This window comes from Gossypium arboreum, chromosome 12 (assembly GCF_025698485.1).
Source record: "Gossypium arboreum isolate Shixiya-1 chromosome 12, ASM2569848v2, whole genome shotgun sequence".
In the NCBI taxonomy this organism is placed as follows: Eukaryota; Viridiplantae; Streptophyta; class Magnoliopsida; order Malvales; family Malvaceae; genus Gossypium; species Gossypium arboreum.
This window is the reverse complement of record NC_069081.1, coordinates 118,612,441-118,628,302: the sequence shown is the minus strand read 5'-3', so window position 1 is coordinate 118,628,302 and position 15,862 is coordinate 118,612,441. Positions and strand designations below refer to the sequence as shown.

Genomic DNA, 15,862 nt, shown 5'->3' with positions numbered 1-15,862 from the left:
CAATCGACGCAGGGGTGTCCAACCCTTTGTTCCTTCTTTTCTTTTTAGAAAAGCATTAAATTGTCTGAGGAAACAACGTTAAGATACTTTTCTTTTGGGAGCAGCGTTTTGCAGTTGCTGTATAAATTCATGCACGACAATTGGCATCCCTCTTTTAACCTCGGTGTTTGTGTTTATGTACATTATGTGAATAGATTTTCTTTTTAAATTTATTATGATTTAAACTTTAAATTGGGTACATTTTACTTAGATTATTATGATTTAGTTGGAGATGAACCCCATGAGATAATAGCCTTCCTGTTATCGGATCTTCATGTTATCAACCCGATGACCCTTGGGTTTAATGACCTCGCTAATGGGAACTAGAGGGTTACCAACAAGGTCATCAAGTTTCTCCCACCTCAAAGTCAATCAGAAGAGTAGCAAACCTGAGATAGAAGGGTAAGTGGAATAAAATGCCTCAAACCCGTACAAGGGCAAAAGAAAACACTTCCTATCATCCACCAATCACATTGGTAGGCACCTGTCCGAATACATATAATGGGGCTAAATGTAACTCGGCTCGTTTCTCCCAAAAGAGGCACACCAAATCAATTGCCTAGACAAAAGGGGTTCGCCCATACTGTAAAAAGCCATGCCCATCATCTCCAAATCTCTGGAGTATATCTTTATTAGGATGTTCTTAATCACATCTCATATATTTTATTTTTTTAATGTTTGTTGTCAATCTATTCCATTTATACATATTTTTAGATTTGTTTTACCATTTATAAAAGGTTAATTCTTTTAACATGACTGAACACCAAAATTTTTAAAATTAAATCAACGATGAAATCTTTGATTTATAAAAAAGCAGGCATTCTCAAATCAATTAGCTAAACCTCACAATTTGAGAAATTTTGATTAATTTTTAATTTACTTAATCAAACCGAAAAATTAGTTCTCCAAATAATATCGTTGTTTTTCCAATACTTGTTTACTAAAATCAATTAAATCTTAACTTAAACTATATAGACATTACTATTAATATAAAAATATATATATTGAAATACATTAAAATATATTATTTTTTTTATGTGTTAAAAATAGACTATAATTAATTTTAGGTATTTTCTCATTAAAAACAGCCTTATTTATAGCGGTAAACATAAAAGTTAAAATTCAATATTGTAATAAATTTATTTTACCGAAGGGTCACAATCAAAACAGTTCCACAGTCTTCGTCTTTTTTCTATTTACTTCTTTCTTGGTCTCTATAATTGCTTTACTTTCCCTTTGTGAGTTACGCCTGGCAATCATAATCATACACACACACACACACACACAAAACCCACAACAATACTTCAATGAAAGACACCACCACTATTATCTTTGTACCTCACTTAGTTTCTCAATAATGTTATGTAATGGTGCTTGTCCTTTCTGATCTTGTTTTTATCTGATTTCTCTTTCAGCTCTCTTCTGTTTGAGCTTCATTTGAAATGGGCGATAACACCACTGGGGATGGTACCCGAAAGCAAACAGTACCCCAACAAACTCAACAACACTTCTCGGCTTCATCTCCTATAGAGCCCCTAGAGTGTGTGAACCCCAAAAAACCACGATATTTCAGTAGTGATAAATGGAAACAAGCTCCAATGGCTGAGTCAACTCAAGCTCGTGTCGCAGCTGGTTCTTCCTCGGATACTTATTCGTCTCCGCCTCATTCTCCAACCATCATAAAACCAGAAGGAGATCAGTTTCAACATCAGTTAAGGAAAGGAAAATATGTGAGTCCCGTTTGGAAACCTAATGAAATGTTGTGGTTAGCTCGGGCTTGGAGGATTCAGTATCTTGGTGGTGTTGGGGTTCAAGTTCAACCATCTAGAGGTAAAACTAGGGCTGATAAAGATAAAGAAGTAGCAGAGTTTTTAAACAAACATGGGATTAATCGAGATGCAAAGACTGCTGGTACTAAATGGGATAACATGTTGGGTGAATTTCGAAAAGTATATGAATGGGAAAAAGGTGAAAAGGAAAGAGTTGGTAAGAGTTATTTTAGGCTTTCACCATATGAAAGGAAACTCCATAGATTACCAGCTTCTTTTGATGAAGAAGTCTTCGAGGAATTGGTTCAGTTCATGGTTCCTCGTGATGGCCGCACAGTTGGGTCCAGAGCTCTGCCTATGCCCCCTCCTGTGATGACGACAAGTCTTTTAGGGTTCGACACTGCACTAGACGGTGGTCTACTTGGCCTTTATTCTTCATCATCCTCAAAAGAGCTTCGTAGGATAGGGAAAATAAGAATGACATGGGAAGAATCAGTGACTTTATGGGCAGAAGAAGGTGAACACCATAGAGGAAGGGTTAAACTTCAATGTTCAAGCTTTTTAAACGCAGATGAACTCATATTCTTTGATGATGCCATGGTTGGTTCAACAATGGAAGCTTTTGAAGATACTCCATTAAAAGGTTTCTCCGTTGATACATTCGTTAATGGACAACAAGTTAAAGTCTTTGGCCGGAGAAAGTCAGCTCAGCATCCATTTGTAGAACCTTCTATTAGATGTAAGTCCAATTAAACCTCTTCTATGATCCGTTTTCATGGCTGAAATTCATTTTTTGTTTTGTTACAGCAATGCCTCCAATGGAGTTCCAAGACCCTACGGATTTCTACATGGCGTGTCTTCGGGTTCCACCGACGACATTACCGAGCTTGTTCGAGCTTTCATGGCATTTACAAGAGCCACCACCGGAGGATTATCGGTTTCCGTTAAGGCGAGATGTTTACCGAGATTTACCACCTGGTAAAGAAGTTATGTTTACTGCTTCTAGTGAACTGTTAGATTGTAGAGCTATGGTATATGATATGTTGGGACCGATGATCCGCACAAACACTAGTCCTAGTGCTGCTAGTGCCACGGACCGAGACTCGTTTATTGGACTTTGGGATGATTGCATCAATAGGGTAGTCTCGAAATTTTGTTCGGTCGAAATGGTTATTATCCGAAAACCGTCTTCACCGTCGACTGATCAGCCATTGCGGGACCGATGGCCAAACGTGACGGGTTTTGTTAAAAATTTCTGCTTGTGGAGGGGAGAGGAAACTGATCGATCGAGGGAAGGCCAGCTTGATCCATCATCAACTATAGTGGAGAAGTTGCTATGGAGTTACATGGATCTTCCTTACATTTTAGGGTATTATGCTGTTGGGTATATGGTAACATTTTGTGCAATAAGCCGATCGGAAGACCGTGTTATAATGACCGATTTATATTCGGTTGATTTGTCGTTCCCCTCGGAGAGACTAAAAGCACTAGTGCCTTGTTATAGAATAGCTGGCCTGTTGCCTTTGCTAGCTGATCGATGCTTAAATAGAGTCTTGGACATGCAAGTCCCCTTCAGCGATTTTGAAAGGATTAATTTAGGCAACGGAGATATAATCGAAATGACACCAAACACGGTAACGAGATCGTTCTCGAGCAAGAAAAAGTGGGCAATGGTGAAAGAAATATACGACATGTTAGATCAAAGAATCCCGCATGCCGAATTCATTTATCGAGCAGCCGAGATAGACAGCACGTTGGTATTCAAGCCTAGAGGGTGCAAATTCAAGCCACTTAACTATGACCAACTCGTAGAAGCTCTCAAATACGTGACAAAAGCATTAGTAGCCTTACATGACCTAAGCTTCATGCACAGGGACTTAAGCTGGGACAAAGTTTTAAGAAGGTGCGACGGTGAAAACGAATGGTTCGTCACCGGGTTCGATGAAGCTGTGGGCGCACCACAAATATACCCACACCCGGTTGCAAGCACGGAGGCGCGCGGAACCCATGCACCAGAGATGGTAAGGGGTTTACATGGGGTGAAAGTGGATGTGTGGGGTGTAGGTCACTTGGTCAAGACCTGTGGGTTAACGAACTTGCCAAAAATGCTGAGAGAGTTACAAAGCAGGTGCTTGGATCAGAACCCTGACCAGAGGCCAACCGCAGCCGATTGTTACCACCATTTACTGTCAGCTTCATCTACTGCAACATATTGAAGTGAGCAACACCATATTACATATTCATCAACAATGTAATTAGTTTATGGAGTAGGGTTTATTAGGTTATTGGGATAATATGCTATATAACATTAATTCTTTTGGCAGTGGTATTTTAGGGTGTAATAGTACCTTAAAAAATTGAATGAGTTTGGTCTTTCCGAGGAGGTTCTGTCACTGCTCAACTTGTGATATTGTCTGGGATTTTGGGAGTGAAATGGCGGCTGTAAGCTATTCAACAGTCTTTTCTAATCAAATCAAAATTAAAGTTTTGAATGTACTTTACTATCATGGGTTATGCTTTTTTTTTTTCCACATCATGGGTTATATTTTCATTATTTAGATGTGTGTTGTGTGTGCATAATGCATTTATAATATTCTTTTCTGGACAAATATTAAATTTGTATAATATTATTCAATATTTTAAGGTATAATCAATACTTATAACAAGACGCAAAAGACATTGATTAAAAATATATTTAATTGAATGAATGGTATGTTTATTTACTATTAGCTTAAAAATAACAGTAAAAGAAGTAAAAAAATTAAATGTACTGCACTGAAAATTAATATTTATCCAAAAGGTCCTAAATTTATTAGATTTAAAAGAAAATAAAAATCAAATTTCTAAATGCTACCATTATCTTATGCACTTTAATTAACACAATGTCGTCTAACTCAATATGCATCATGAATGGATATTTTTGTATTAAGAGTATTTTTACTTATTACTTCTTATAGTAAATTTGTCATTCTGTTAAAAATTATCCTCATTTTTATTATTAAGTATTGACATAGCTAGCAGAGCAATCATAGAGTGACACATGACATACTATATGTATCCTATACCGATGTTGAGGGATTAATTCAAGCAAAATGGATGAAAGCTACAACACAAGGAATAGATGAAAATTTTAACAGTCAGTGAGATGAATTAAAATTTTTTTACGTGGAGGAATTAATTCAAGTAACCATACAATTGACTCGTCATTACTTAACACTAGAAATTAATAGAATTTTAATAGAATGAGAGTTTATTCTTTAATCTAACATATATGAATTAATTTATTATTTTGAATAATAAAAATAAAATATAATTTAACTCCTAAAACAAAGAGCTCACACTACTATATTTTCTTATCTTGATGCAGAAAAGTGAAATTTAAAGCCAATTTTGAAGTCTAGTAAAAATGTTTTTACATCATGTCTCTCTCTTACAAGTGCCGACATTTTTATCCATTGATGTTACGCTCGTATGTAATGTGTTACATATATAGTCATTAACAAACATATTTGATTAAGTTCCAAACAGCAAAATACCCTCACATCCTTTGGAGATTAAATGTATCAATTTAATCTTTATTAATCACACTAAATTTTAACAAAATTTATAAATTTTACAAATAAATATATACATACATGAATTTACCTAAGTTGGAAAATGTTGTCCTAAACAACATTGTTATTGTAGCAACTTTGTTGGGCAGGTATCTTTGAATAAATTATCTTGGCCCCAAACGAAATATAAATGGTTCAAAAAAAAGTATATGTTGTTTGATATTCTGATACAGCTTTTTTTTTATGCTGCCCTCTTTAGCCTATTCAGGCAACAGCCCATTTCTGCTTTCATTGGACCATCTATTAGGTCTTTAGGATAAAATAATATTTAATTATTGAGCTTCACAACTTTTTCTAATTTGGTATTTAGATTTTCACAACATTTTCTAATTTGGTATTTAGATTTTTTAACGCATTAGTCTTGTAATGTGATAATTTTTTTCTATTTAATCTCTGAACTTGATTTTGTTAAGGTGTTGATGGTGTAATATTTTGAAATTGTCATATCATCATAAATTTTTTAAATATGTATAAACTAATAAAAGACAATTAAAAATAATTTGAGTCATGATGTATTATAATATTAAAGTGTTGAATCTAAATTTAACTGTCAAATAAAAAAAACCAAATTAAAGGGCTAAATGCACTTCATCCCTAAACTTTTTTAACATAAAATATCATTTAAAAAAAATTCTAACTTCACTTTCGATTGTTACGACTTTTCGAGAGATAGTAACAATGAAAAGGAACATAAATGAAGCTTCATTAAAACTTTCAAAATTAGCCATTCGTTCTCCCTAAACGTCAATTCATCCCAATGAATTTCTAGTTTTAAAATAGGTAACTTGTTTGACAAACAAAACCAAGTCTACTGATAACCCGGCAGCCATCATGAAAACTATCGAGTAATTGCTTACTGCTTACTGCTTACCCAAGAAATCTCTCTCTATATTTGTCTTCATAGGAAACCCAAAGTTGAAAAAACCAGAACAAAAGACCTCATCCGAGGGCTCCGGTGATGTCGGATCAAACAAAAGCAGCCCCTTCTTCCAATCCCACTGTCGTTGATGATCCTTACAAGCGCCTCGAAATCATTCTTAACCCCAATGGCTCGCTTACGCGCAACCCTAATAGGTTTCCCAACACTTCAGCCATACCTGATCTGGACCCAACTGTCCCGGTTCTCTCCAAAGATATCACTATCAACCAAACGACACACACATGGGCTCGTGTGTTCCTCCCCAGGCAGAAACCGCTTGGTAGGAACAAGTTCCCTCTCATAGTTTATTACCATGCAGGAGGATTCATCCACTGCAGTGCGGCATCCACGATCTTCCATGTTTTTTGCTCAAACATGGCGGTGGAACTCCAAGCCATCGTTGTGTCCGTCGATTATCGTCTTGCCCCTGAGCATAGGCTTCCTGCTGCTTACGACGACGCTATTGAAGCGTTGCTCTGGATCAAAACCACCCAAGAAGAGTGGTTGACACAATACGCAAATTTCACCACTTGTTTCGTTATGGGGTCGAGTTCAGGTGGTAACATAGCCTACCATGCAGGAATACGTGTGGCGGAAGAAGCCGACGGTCTTCGACCCTGGAAGATCCGAGGGCTAATATTGCACCAACCATTCTTCGGCGGGTCCGTTAAGGTTGAGTCAGAGTTAAGATTGGTTAATGATCCCGTATTGCCTCCTGGTGTGGGAGACCTGATGTGGGAACTGGCGTTGCCAATCGGAGCTGACCGTGACCACGAGTACTGTAATCCAACAACAACCAAGGGGACAAGCCTTATGGAGAAGCTCGCTGCGGTAGGATGGAAAGTGTTGGTGACCGGCTGTGACGGCGACCCTTTAATCGACCGTCAGGTGGAGCTCGTAAAATCAATGGAAGAAAAGGGTGTAAAGGTAGTGAGCCATTTTCGTATGGGGGATCATCATGGAGTGGATATTATGCAGCCTGATAAGGCCAACGCACTGTTTTTGGTCTTGAAGGATTTTATTGCATCTGCAACCTCAGTTACACTTTGAATAAATGCAAATGTTGAATGAATTTTTAGCTATCTTTATCATGCAATAATGGTATGTATGTATAGAGCAGTGGATTATCTTACTAGTGGTACTAAAAAAGTAAACTTCGAAATTTTTATTTCACCAGATTATTATAGCACTAGAATCTAGATGCTTTTAATTTATTCCTTCCAAGTATTTTACATAAATTTACATAATGCCAAGCTAACTATAGCATTAAAAACAAAACTGAATGATGACTCAATAAAAGTGGGAATTCATAGGGGAGGGGCTCAATATGAGTGTCGCTTTTTTATGTGATGACTGTAGGTTTCTCCCTGCCTGTGAAGTCCTTCAGCTTCGATACAGACAATGCCAAATCTGAGATTTTCAACCGTACAATTCATTTCATAAGTTTGTTGAAAGAAAGAGATAGAAAAACGATCACGGTCGCGAGCATACCTATTAATGGTTTTAATGCCACTTGGGCGTCCATGTCATGTTTAGAAGCATCTGGTTCAAATTGCTCAATGTAGATTCGAACCGTTGCACCAGCTGAGCCAGTTCCCTGCATGTATATGAAGTTAATCATATCAAAAGAGAGGAAGACTGTATACGCCTTTAAAGATCACGGGAAACAAAAACCCAGAACGTACAGATAAACGGAATATAATCCTTGAACCATCTGTGAAAACAAATCGAACACCCTGCTTTGAGGCCACACTTCCATCCACCTAAGAAAACAGACAGAAAATATATAGCAATTTGTTGAAGGAGATCAATCGTACGAAAATTGTAGAGAGCATACTTACGGGATCGGTATATGAAAAGTCATCAGCAAATTGAAGGACATAATTTCCTACAATGGAAAATTTTTTTGAACAATCAAACAGATGTAAAATTTGTATAGTACAGTAGCTGGTGCCGGGGTTAAAAGGGTCGGTTGCAAACTTACCATACTTTTCACCTGCCTTACTCTTTGAGATTAGACCTCTAAGGTATTCGATCATTTTATTGGCACCTTCAGATTCACATTCCTGAACAGAAAAACTAATTAAAACAAGGAATTTTCGAGCTGAACCGAATATGAAACTATACACTCGTGTTGTTTTGAGAGAGAGCTATCGTGCTCACTTCGTAATCATATCTAGAAAAGAAATTTCTTCCATAAGTTGCCCAGTGTTCTTTGACAACATCAGAGATAGATACCAATTTCTCCCCTGGTTTCTTGTCTTTGTTTCGATATGCAATAATCGAGAGCCATGCTAAAACAGCCCTGCCATTGACAAAAATAGAAACCATTTTACTTTGGTCCCCTGTACTCGAATTTGTTAGACACTCCATAACAAGAAATTACCATATGCCATCCTTCTCACGAATGTGATCTGAACCCGTACCAAAACTTTCTTCCCCACAAATTGACAACTTTCCAGCATCCATAAGATTCCCAAAAAATTTCCAGCCAGTAGGAACCTGAAAAAAAAAAAAAGAAAGAAAAAAAGAAAAAACCCAAAGTTCAAAGTATGTACCTTTAGAATATAATCTCTTTTTTTCATAGATTATTAGAACACTTAAGTTGAAATAGTGCTTACCTCAAAAAAGGTAAGACCCAATTTTTCAGCAACTCTATCGAGAGCACCACTAGTTGGCATGGATCGAGCTAAACCCTGAAAATGCAAGACGTAAGCATCTTCGGTTTAAAAATCATGGAAAGCAAAGCTACTAGAATTTTGTACCTTAGGGCCACTCCGGAAATATGGTATTGCTGCTTGTGCATTCGCAGCAATAATTGCGACGGAGTCCGAAGGGGTAACAAAAAACTTTTTACCTAGAATCATGTTTCTGTCGCCGTCTCCTGAGGAAACATGATTGTGATACATTTGTTAGTCAGTGAATCCTATTATGCATGCATAATGGAGAAATCTGACAATACGAGAAATTTATTTCATATATATAATTTCTTTACCATCACTTGCTGCTCCAAAATCAGGCCCATTCTCACTATACATGATATTGACCAAATCCTTTGCATACCTGTTTTGCCATAAAGATTAGAAAGTGGTACGATTTTAAATCGTCGAAAAACGTATAGTGACTATCTTACGTAAGATTAGGATCAGGATGACCATGTCCAAAATCCTCAAGAGGCACTCCATTCGATATAGAATCCTACATGACACATCTAACATTTAAAGTCAGGAACTTTATTAAAATTTAGGTCAATAGTATATTTCAGATTTTTCATACACATGACATACCGGGCGAGCCCCAAGCTTGTCCACGAAGATGGGTTTTGCATAAGCACCAGTAACAGCATGCATGGCATCAAATGCAAAACTAAAAAAGTAACAGCCAATACAGTAAAAGTTAGTTACCAGAATTGTAGCAGGCAACCTAATGATACCCGTTCGGGATTAATCAAGGGCATACAGTTTACCTGAAGTCTGATCTTGAGAGAAGATTTTTGATCATCTGGAAATCGAACACACTCTGCATATGATCTAACAGTATAAGTGATACAAACAAGTGAAGTTTCATTCGGAATTATAGGATGAGTAGCTGTTTTTTTTTTCCCTCACCTCCATTAATTCCAAATAGTCGGAAACCGGGTCTATAACCTCGACAGTGAAGTTTCCGTACTTGGTACCTCCAAGGCGAGAAAGGTCAACATCAGGAATCTCAGCCATTTTAATCTCGGAAATCTGCACAGAAGTTCCATTTTCAAATATCAAGCAGGACGTATTCACTTGCATGTTAGAAAAACAAAAAATACACACACAAACAGATGAAATAACAGACAACGAAAAACGACAAGAATAGAAAAATATATAATATATAACAGCAACATCCAATACTTACAGAAAGAGTATTCCCATATATCTTGTCAGTGATGGATTCAGGTGCAGGTTGGCCACTGTTGTAATTAAACTAGAAAACAAGTAGATGAACACAATGGCATTTAAAGTCAGAGACAGAGACCGGAGTTGAAGCAATGAAGCACAATTCCACAGGTGCATTAGGAATAAACCTTGATACCCCAGTCGTATTCGGGGCCTCCTGGATTATGGCTTGCACTCATAATAAATCCACCATTGGCCTAAAAGAGGGTGAAAATATTGTTTAACCAAGTGATAAAATATGTAAATAGGTAAATATTGATACCATTTAAAATGAAAAGAGACATGCTTGCCTTCCTCTTTCGAATGACAGCAGAAACGGCTGGTGTAGACAGAATACCTTCCCTGCAACATCATATGATCAAAATTAGACAGATTATAAAATACAACATATTAGCAGGAGGCACAATAGATATTATATGACAGCTGGGAAGACAAATGAGACATTTCAAGTGCTCTTCCCAGGAACAATGGTGACACTAGTGCATTATTGTTTAAAGCGGTTTAACATCGATAGGAACATTTATTGTTTTCAAACTCGAAAGCTGAGGCAATGGCGATGCCAGTGAAAGAACACACACCTGCCAACCAAGATTTTTCCAACTCCATTTCCAGCAGCAATTTTGATAATTGTCTGCATTTCGAATTCAAACATTCGAATAAGACAAATGCATTTTAAGTACATACTACATATATAATTTATGAGCGGGAATCATTTTGTTTGTGTTCCTTTTTTGTTCCTAGTCCTCTTAATCCAAATCCAAGCACAATGAACTGTTAAAGAGTACCGGTTCAGAAAATGACCTGAGAAGCTTCGCGGTTAAAGTACCGACCATCGCCTCCTAATACCAACACCCCATTCTTGTAATCCTCAGGCGGTAATGAATTAAACAACGACTGCAGACACACAGTTCCAACCCATCATAAAACATTGAAACTAATGAAAATGGGATAAAGTAAATGGGAGGTCCCTGTATTATAGGGACTAGATCAAATTAGTCCTTCTATTATTAAATGAATCAATTTAGTCCCTATACTATTAAAAAGAATCAAATAAGTCCAAATTGTAATAGAGTTAACATTTACCCTATTAAAAATATTCTTTTCAATAATACCTAAATTGATTCATTTAATAGTAGAGGGACTATAGTAAGGGGATCTCTTAGGTACATTCACCAATAAAAATGAATGCCAAGAAAAAGAAAAATTCCAAACCTGGATCCAATTTGAAAGGTAATTCTCTTCCATAAAAACCTTAACCTGAAGCAAATGAAATTATATTAAATTTGAAAAAAAAACGAATTTTCTAATGAGTAATTGAATCCCAACCCAATTTCAAAAATTCAACAACAGATTACTCTCTGTTCTTAGCTATCCCTTGAGGAAGGAAGAAACAATTCAAAAGCAAAGTGATATGAATAACAGTGAAAAAAATTTACCTTTTTCCGAAGCCCACTTGTCCCGGTCTTTTGCCCTTCAATCGGTTTAGTGGGAACTGAAGTTATCTGTAAGATTCAAATAAAGAAAACCCAGAATCACTATTTAAGCTAATTTTTAAAATAAATTAAATAAGAGAAGAATGAAAGCCAATGGGAAAAAAATACAACCTTGATGCCTTCAGGCTCGGCAATGGTGGTGGAGGAAGAAGAGGAGGAGGAGGAAGCTTTGATGGTAAAAGAAGGGGAGCGTGATACTGAAAAGGAAATGCTTTTAAGAGGGAAGCGATGGTTACAGAGATGAGAAAAAGAAGAGGAAGGGATGGGAATGGCATTGGATGATCGCTTAGATGATTTAAAAGCAGAAGAGAAGAAACCTTCAAGTCTCAAAGAATTGCAACAAGAAGCCATGGATATATGTTACTTCAAAAGCTCTCTCTCTCTCTCTTTTTCTTCAAAGATGGATGAATCAATGGAGGAAAAATGGGGTTTTTGATATTTTGAGTTTGGGTTTTATTTATATATTGAGTGGAGCAGGAGAGAGCAAAGGAGAGGAGAGAAACTAGGAAGAGGGATCTTTGAGAGTGAGTTTGAGAGAGTAAGCAGCTGCTTCTTTTACTTTCTTTGGCTATAAATTAATTTAGTAAAGAAACAAACGAATTGCCACTGCTACTGCCTGGAGCACTGCCACGTGTACGTTGGACAATGCTTTATCTTCTCCACATCCTAAAACCTGTCTCATTTCACTTCTGCCATCAATGTCTTCCCACTTACTTCCAAGTGATGGTTTATAAATTGATTAACGTTTATAACTTCGTCAATAATTAATAATAGCTCTAAATATATGGACCGTCAATCTTTTTCCATTCAGATATCAAAATTATATTTACCAATTTCACGTCCATTTTTAAGGAAACTTACTACTTTCCATCCTTGACCTTAGTTTAAATAAATATTCAAATTCCTAGATCTAGCCTTGGGTTTGGGTTTAAGCTAATTCCTTTGCCCCCTCTTCAATCCATCTCTTTTACCATAAATATGGTGCTCTACTCCTCCTACAAAATGCAATAAATGAATATATTCCTCTAACTTTTCACTTTTTATTTTTAAAGAAAATCAAATTTCAGGAAAATATTAAATTCTACAAGTAACAATTTTTAAAATTAAGATTAAATTAATATAATATATAAATATTAATAGTTAAAATTATTATTATGTTAAATTACCGACCATGCAAACTTCCCTTATTTAATTAAACCGATAGCGAAAACAAATATTTATATAGTGGAATGTTTTGTTTGAAGAAAAAACAATTAATGACGTTCAAACATATAAAAATAATGGTATATTATAGTTTTGTTTTCTAAAAGAAAATATATGATATTCCAACATTTAAGTTAAATTAATGAATTTTAAAAAGAAAAGAAAAGCAGAACTGGAATCTTCACGATACAAGGTATCGTGGTATGATTTACTTGTCAAATAAAAGATGGCTTTGTGTATATTTAATTACGTTAGGAAATAAAGGTAACACGAGATTTTGTATGGAATGTGGGTATGCATCAACTTCATGTGCGACACTGTGACACCAACAATGCAACGTTCAGAAAATAAAGTTCCACCAATTTATTCTGTTATCATCGTTATTAAATGTTAAATATTAACAAAACCATATACTTTAATTTGATATTTATATTTAATAAAAACTTTATATTAAAATTCACTCATTATACTTGAGTAAATCTTTATTGATTCCCATTAAAATTTACTTGAAGCAGTTGTCGGCAGTGGCCTGATTCTCTTAAAATAGAATTTTTTTCATTTAGTCATTTTAAATTAGTATAAAAAATTTGCACTTTATTTCCTAAAAATAATAAAAAATTGATTTAATCATTTAAAAATTATAAAGACACAAGCTATTAAAATTATGAAATTATATTTTTACTATTATAAAATTATAATTTAATTTTTACATTCTAAAAAATTTTCTAGTTTCGCCTCTACTTAGAGGTCACTTCTTTCACATTCAAGGTTTTCATAATTTTATTATTAGATATATATGCTATTATCAAATCACATCTTGACAAGGCTATCAGGTTTCTTTTTTCCAATTAGACTCTAGGCAACTTTAGATCAAGGATGAAGTTTGGGTTGGACTTATGTATAATATCAATACCATACATAATTGGCCAAGCCCAATTTAAACCATAAATCTTAAATGTTATCTAAACTTAATTATATTTGTAAATAGTTAATCCAAATCTATTTAAGTTCACATATACATACATATATTACTTTTCCAAACATTATGTTTCTATTTAATATTTTTAATTATAGATATCTTTTACTATCATTATATATTGTTATAATTACTTTTTTTTTTAATTATCTGGTGGGCAAAGAATGAAATAGTTTGAAATGAATCAACGATATCTTGTCAAATGATAATTTTTTTTTACAATTAATCCTTTGAAAAAAATGGTAGAGTGATTTTAGAATGTCAATAATGAATGATCATAAAGGAGAGATAAGGGCATGCAGAGAAGATGATGATTGGAGAAAAATGGAGGTGTTATGTTGATGGGGTTGCCCTATTATCGCCTTGAGTGATTAAAGCAATTGCTCATGGACTTTGGTGGGCGATGTATAACCTAATTGGTAGGAGGGTGGCATGTACCGATGCACAATAGGTCTCCAAGATTGTTTATTTTATGGAAGATGGTTGATTTGAATTTGGTAGCATTATTCAGGACTTTTCATCCATTTTGTAAAACAATACAAAATTTTTAGTCTTTTGCAAGTAACAAAGGATTGTCTTGACAATTAGAAGGTGTATTCCAGTTGGACTCTCCATATATTTGCTCATGAGACTTACGAAATACTTAATGTTTGATATTGTAGCAGTTATATACATCAAATTGCCTGCAATTTGCTCCTAAGGTGTATTGTCCACTTTTTCCCTCTTCCAACTTTACTTAGATTCAAGCCAAACTCAATTAAAGTGTTCGTAGGTTTGCAATTATTTATCTTGAACTATCCAAAATTTCTTGAATACTTCTTCTTTTAGGAAACAAAAATTCCATCATCAGTAATGTAGAAAACCGAGGATCAATAACGAATCCAAACAAACAATTTAGAGGGGCTCGACAGAAAAGCTTTTTTAAGCTTTTCTTACAGCGCAGGTAAAGATAATTTTGTGAAATTCCGACGACAAGAAGGAATAATAATCAAGAAACAAAATTAAAGAAGAAAGAAGAGAGATACATAGGTTTAATTGAAGAATTCGATCTTTCTTGGTTGCTAAGTAACTTGAGGTAAAGATGATTTCTCTTTTAAGTAAAATTTGAAAATTAAGAATGAAAATAAGAAATAAAAATCAATATGTTGTAGATATTGCTAAGATGAAACAAGAAAGATGAATTTATGGAAGGATGAAACCATATTCGATGAAGGTGGACCAGTGGTGATGGTTGAGTAGATAGATGACCTGATCCCTCTTTAATATTTGAGTTTAAACACCAATTAAGGACTTCAAACAACCTTTAATCAACCCTCTAATCAAGTTACTATACAAATTGAAGTTATGAAGAATTTCACCAACATATTTTAATAAGGATTGAATTGAAATCACTATAAAAAGGACCACAAGAAATAGATCTTGAATAAAACTCCATCAGAGTAATTTTATTGAAAACAAAATTATAACTTATTTAAAAATAGATGTCATATATTGAAAAACAAATAAAGAATCCTTTCTTTTGCATTTTGGTAAGTTTACGTTTTGTTTTACTTTAAAATTATAAAATAATTATTCAATTATTCGAAAGTTTTCATTTAAATTATTGAACTATTCAAAAGATTTTAAGTCACTGGGTTGTTAAGTTTTGTTTTATATATAAAAAAAAGTTCAACCGGTTAGTTTTAAGTTTTGATTCGACGATTGGTATGGTGGATCAATACTCATCAATGAGTATAACATACCTTAGATACAAATTGATTTAATATTCAGTGTTGGAGATCAAAGAAGAAAGCTGTTTGGATTTTGGTTCGGAGATTCATAATGCTCAAAGCTATTTCATGAAGAAAGAAGTAAGTTGTAGAAGAGAAAAGAAATGAGAGCTTTTGATTGGTGTAGATGATGTGAACAAAGAAAGCTATA

The 15,862-nt window shown here is 34.8% G+C and overlaps 3 protein-coding genes across 3 annotated transcripts; 2 read left to right on the top strand and 1 right to left on the bottom strand.

Annotated features, from left to right (window-relative positions):
• The first annotated feature begins 1,290 nt into the window (after window positions 1–1,290).
• LOC108478139 (uncharacterized) lies at window positions 1,291–4,298 on the top strand. The gene is made up of 2 exons (XM_017780560.2): window positions 1,291–2,547; window positions 2,616–4,298. The coding sequence occupies exons 1-2, from the start codon at window positions 1,482–1,484 to the stop codon at window positions 4,022–4,024; spliced, it is 2,475 nt and encodes an 824-aa protein (XP_017636049.1). The 5' UTR covers window positions 1,291–1,481; the 3' UTR covers window positions 4,025–4,298.
• A 1,932-nt stretch (window positions 4,299–6,230) lies between these two features.
• LOC108479840 (carboxylesterase 1) lies at window positions 6,231–7,658 on the top strand. The gene has a single exon (XM_017782657.2). The coding sequence runs from the start codon at window positions 6,381–6,383 to the stop codon at window positions 7,389–7,391; it is 1,011 nt and encodes a 336-aa protein (XP_017638146.1). The 5' UTR covers window positions 6,231–6,380; the 3' UTR covers window positions 7,392–7,658.
• Window positions 7,520–12,461, bottom strand: LOC108479839 (phosphoglucomutase, chloroplastic). The gene is made up of 22 exons (XM_017782656.2): window positions 11,875–12,461; window positions 11,707–11,772; window positions 11,483–11,527; window positions 11,072–11,164; window positions 10,849–10,901; window positions 10,561–10,612; window positions 10,399–10,467; window positions 10,230–10,298; window positions 9,950–10,072; window positions 9,808–9,860; window positions 9,629–9,707; window positions 9,475–9,539; window positions 9,337–9,404; window positions 9,107–9,225; window positions 8,963–9,037; window positions 8,728–8,843; window positions 8,505–8,646; window positions 8,326–8,407; window positions 8,183–8,229; window positions 8,027–8,104; window positions 7,833–7,938; window positions 7,520–7,751 (listed from the first exon to the last, which is right to left on the bottom strand). The coding sequence occupies exons 1-22, from the start codon at window positions 12,112–12,114 to the stop codon at window positions 7,684–7,686; spliced, it is 1,908 nt and encodes a 635-aa protein (XP_017638145.1). The 5' UTR covers window positions 12,115–12,461; the 3' UTR covers window positions 7,520–7,683.
• Window positions 12,462–15,862: the final 3,401 nt, after the last annotated feature.

Bases quoted from the DNA above. Each gene is read 5' to 3' on its own strand.
- LOC108479840 (XM_017782657.2), top strand. From the start codon at position 6,381: ATGTCGGATCAAACAAAAGCAGCCCCTTCTTCCAATCCCACTGTCGTT.
- LOC108479839 (XM_017782656.2), bottom strand. From the start codon at position 12,114: ATGGCTTCTTGTTGCAATTCTTTGAGACTTGAAGGTTTCTTCTCTTCT. The intron at 8,844-8,962 runs GTAAGCACTATT...TTTTTTTTTCAG, and splicing joins TGGGTCTTACCTTTTTTGAG to GTTCCTACTGGCTGGAAATT. The intron at 8,408-8,504 runs GTGAGCACGATA...TTTTCTGTTCAG, and splicing joins TTTCTAGATATGATTACGAA to GAATGTGAATCTGAAGGTGC.
- LOC108478139 (XM_017780560.2), top strand. From the start codon at position 1,482: ATGGGCGATAACACCACTGGGGATGGTACCCGAAAGCAAACAGTACCC. The intron at 2,548-2,615 runs GTAAGTCCAATT...GTTTTGTTACAG, and splicing joins TGTAGAACCTTCTATTAGAT to CAATGCCTCCAATGGAGTTC.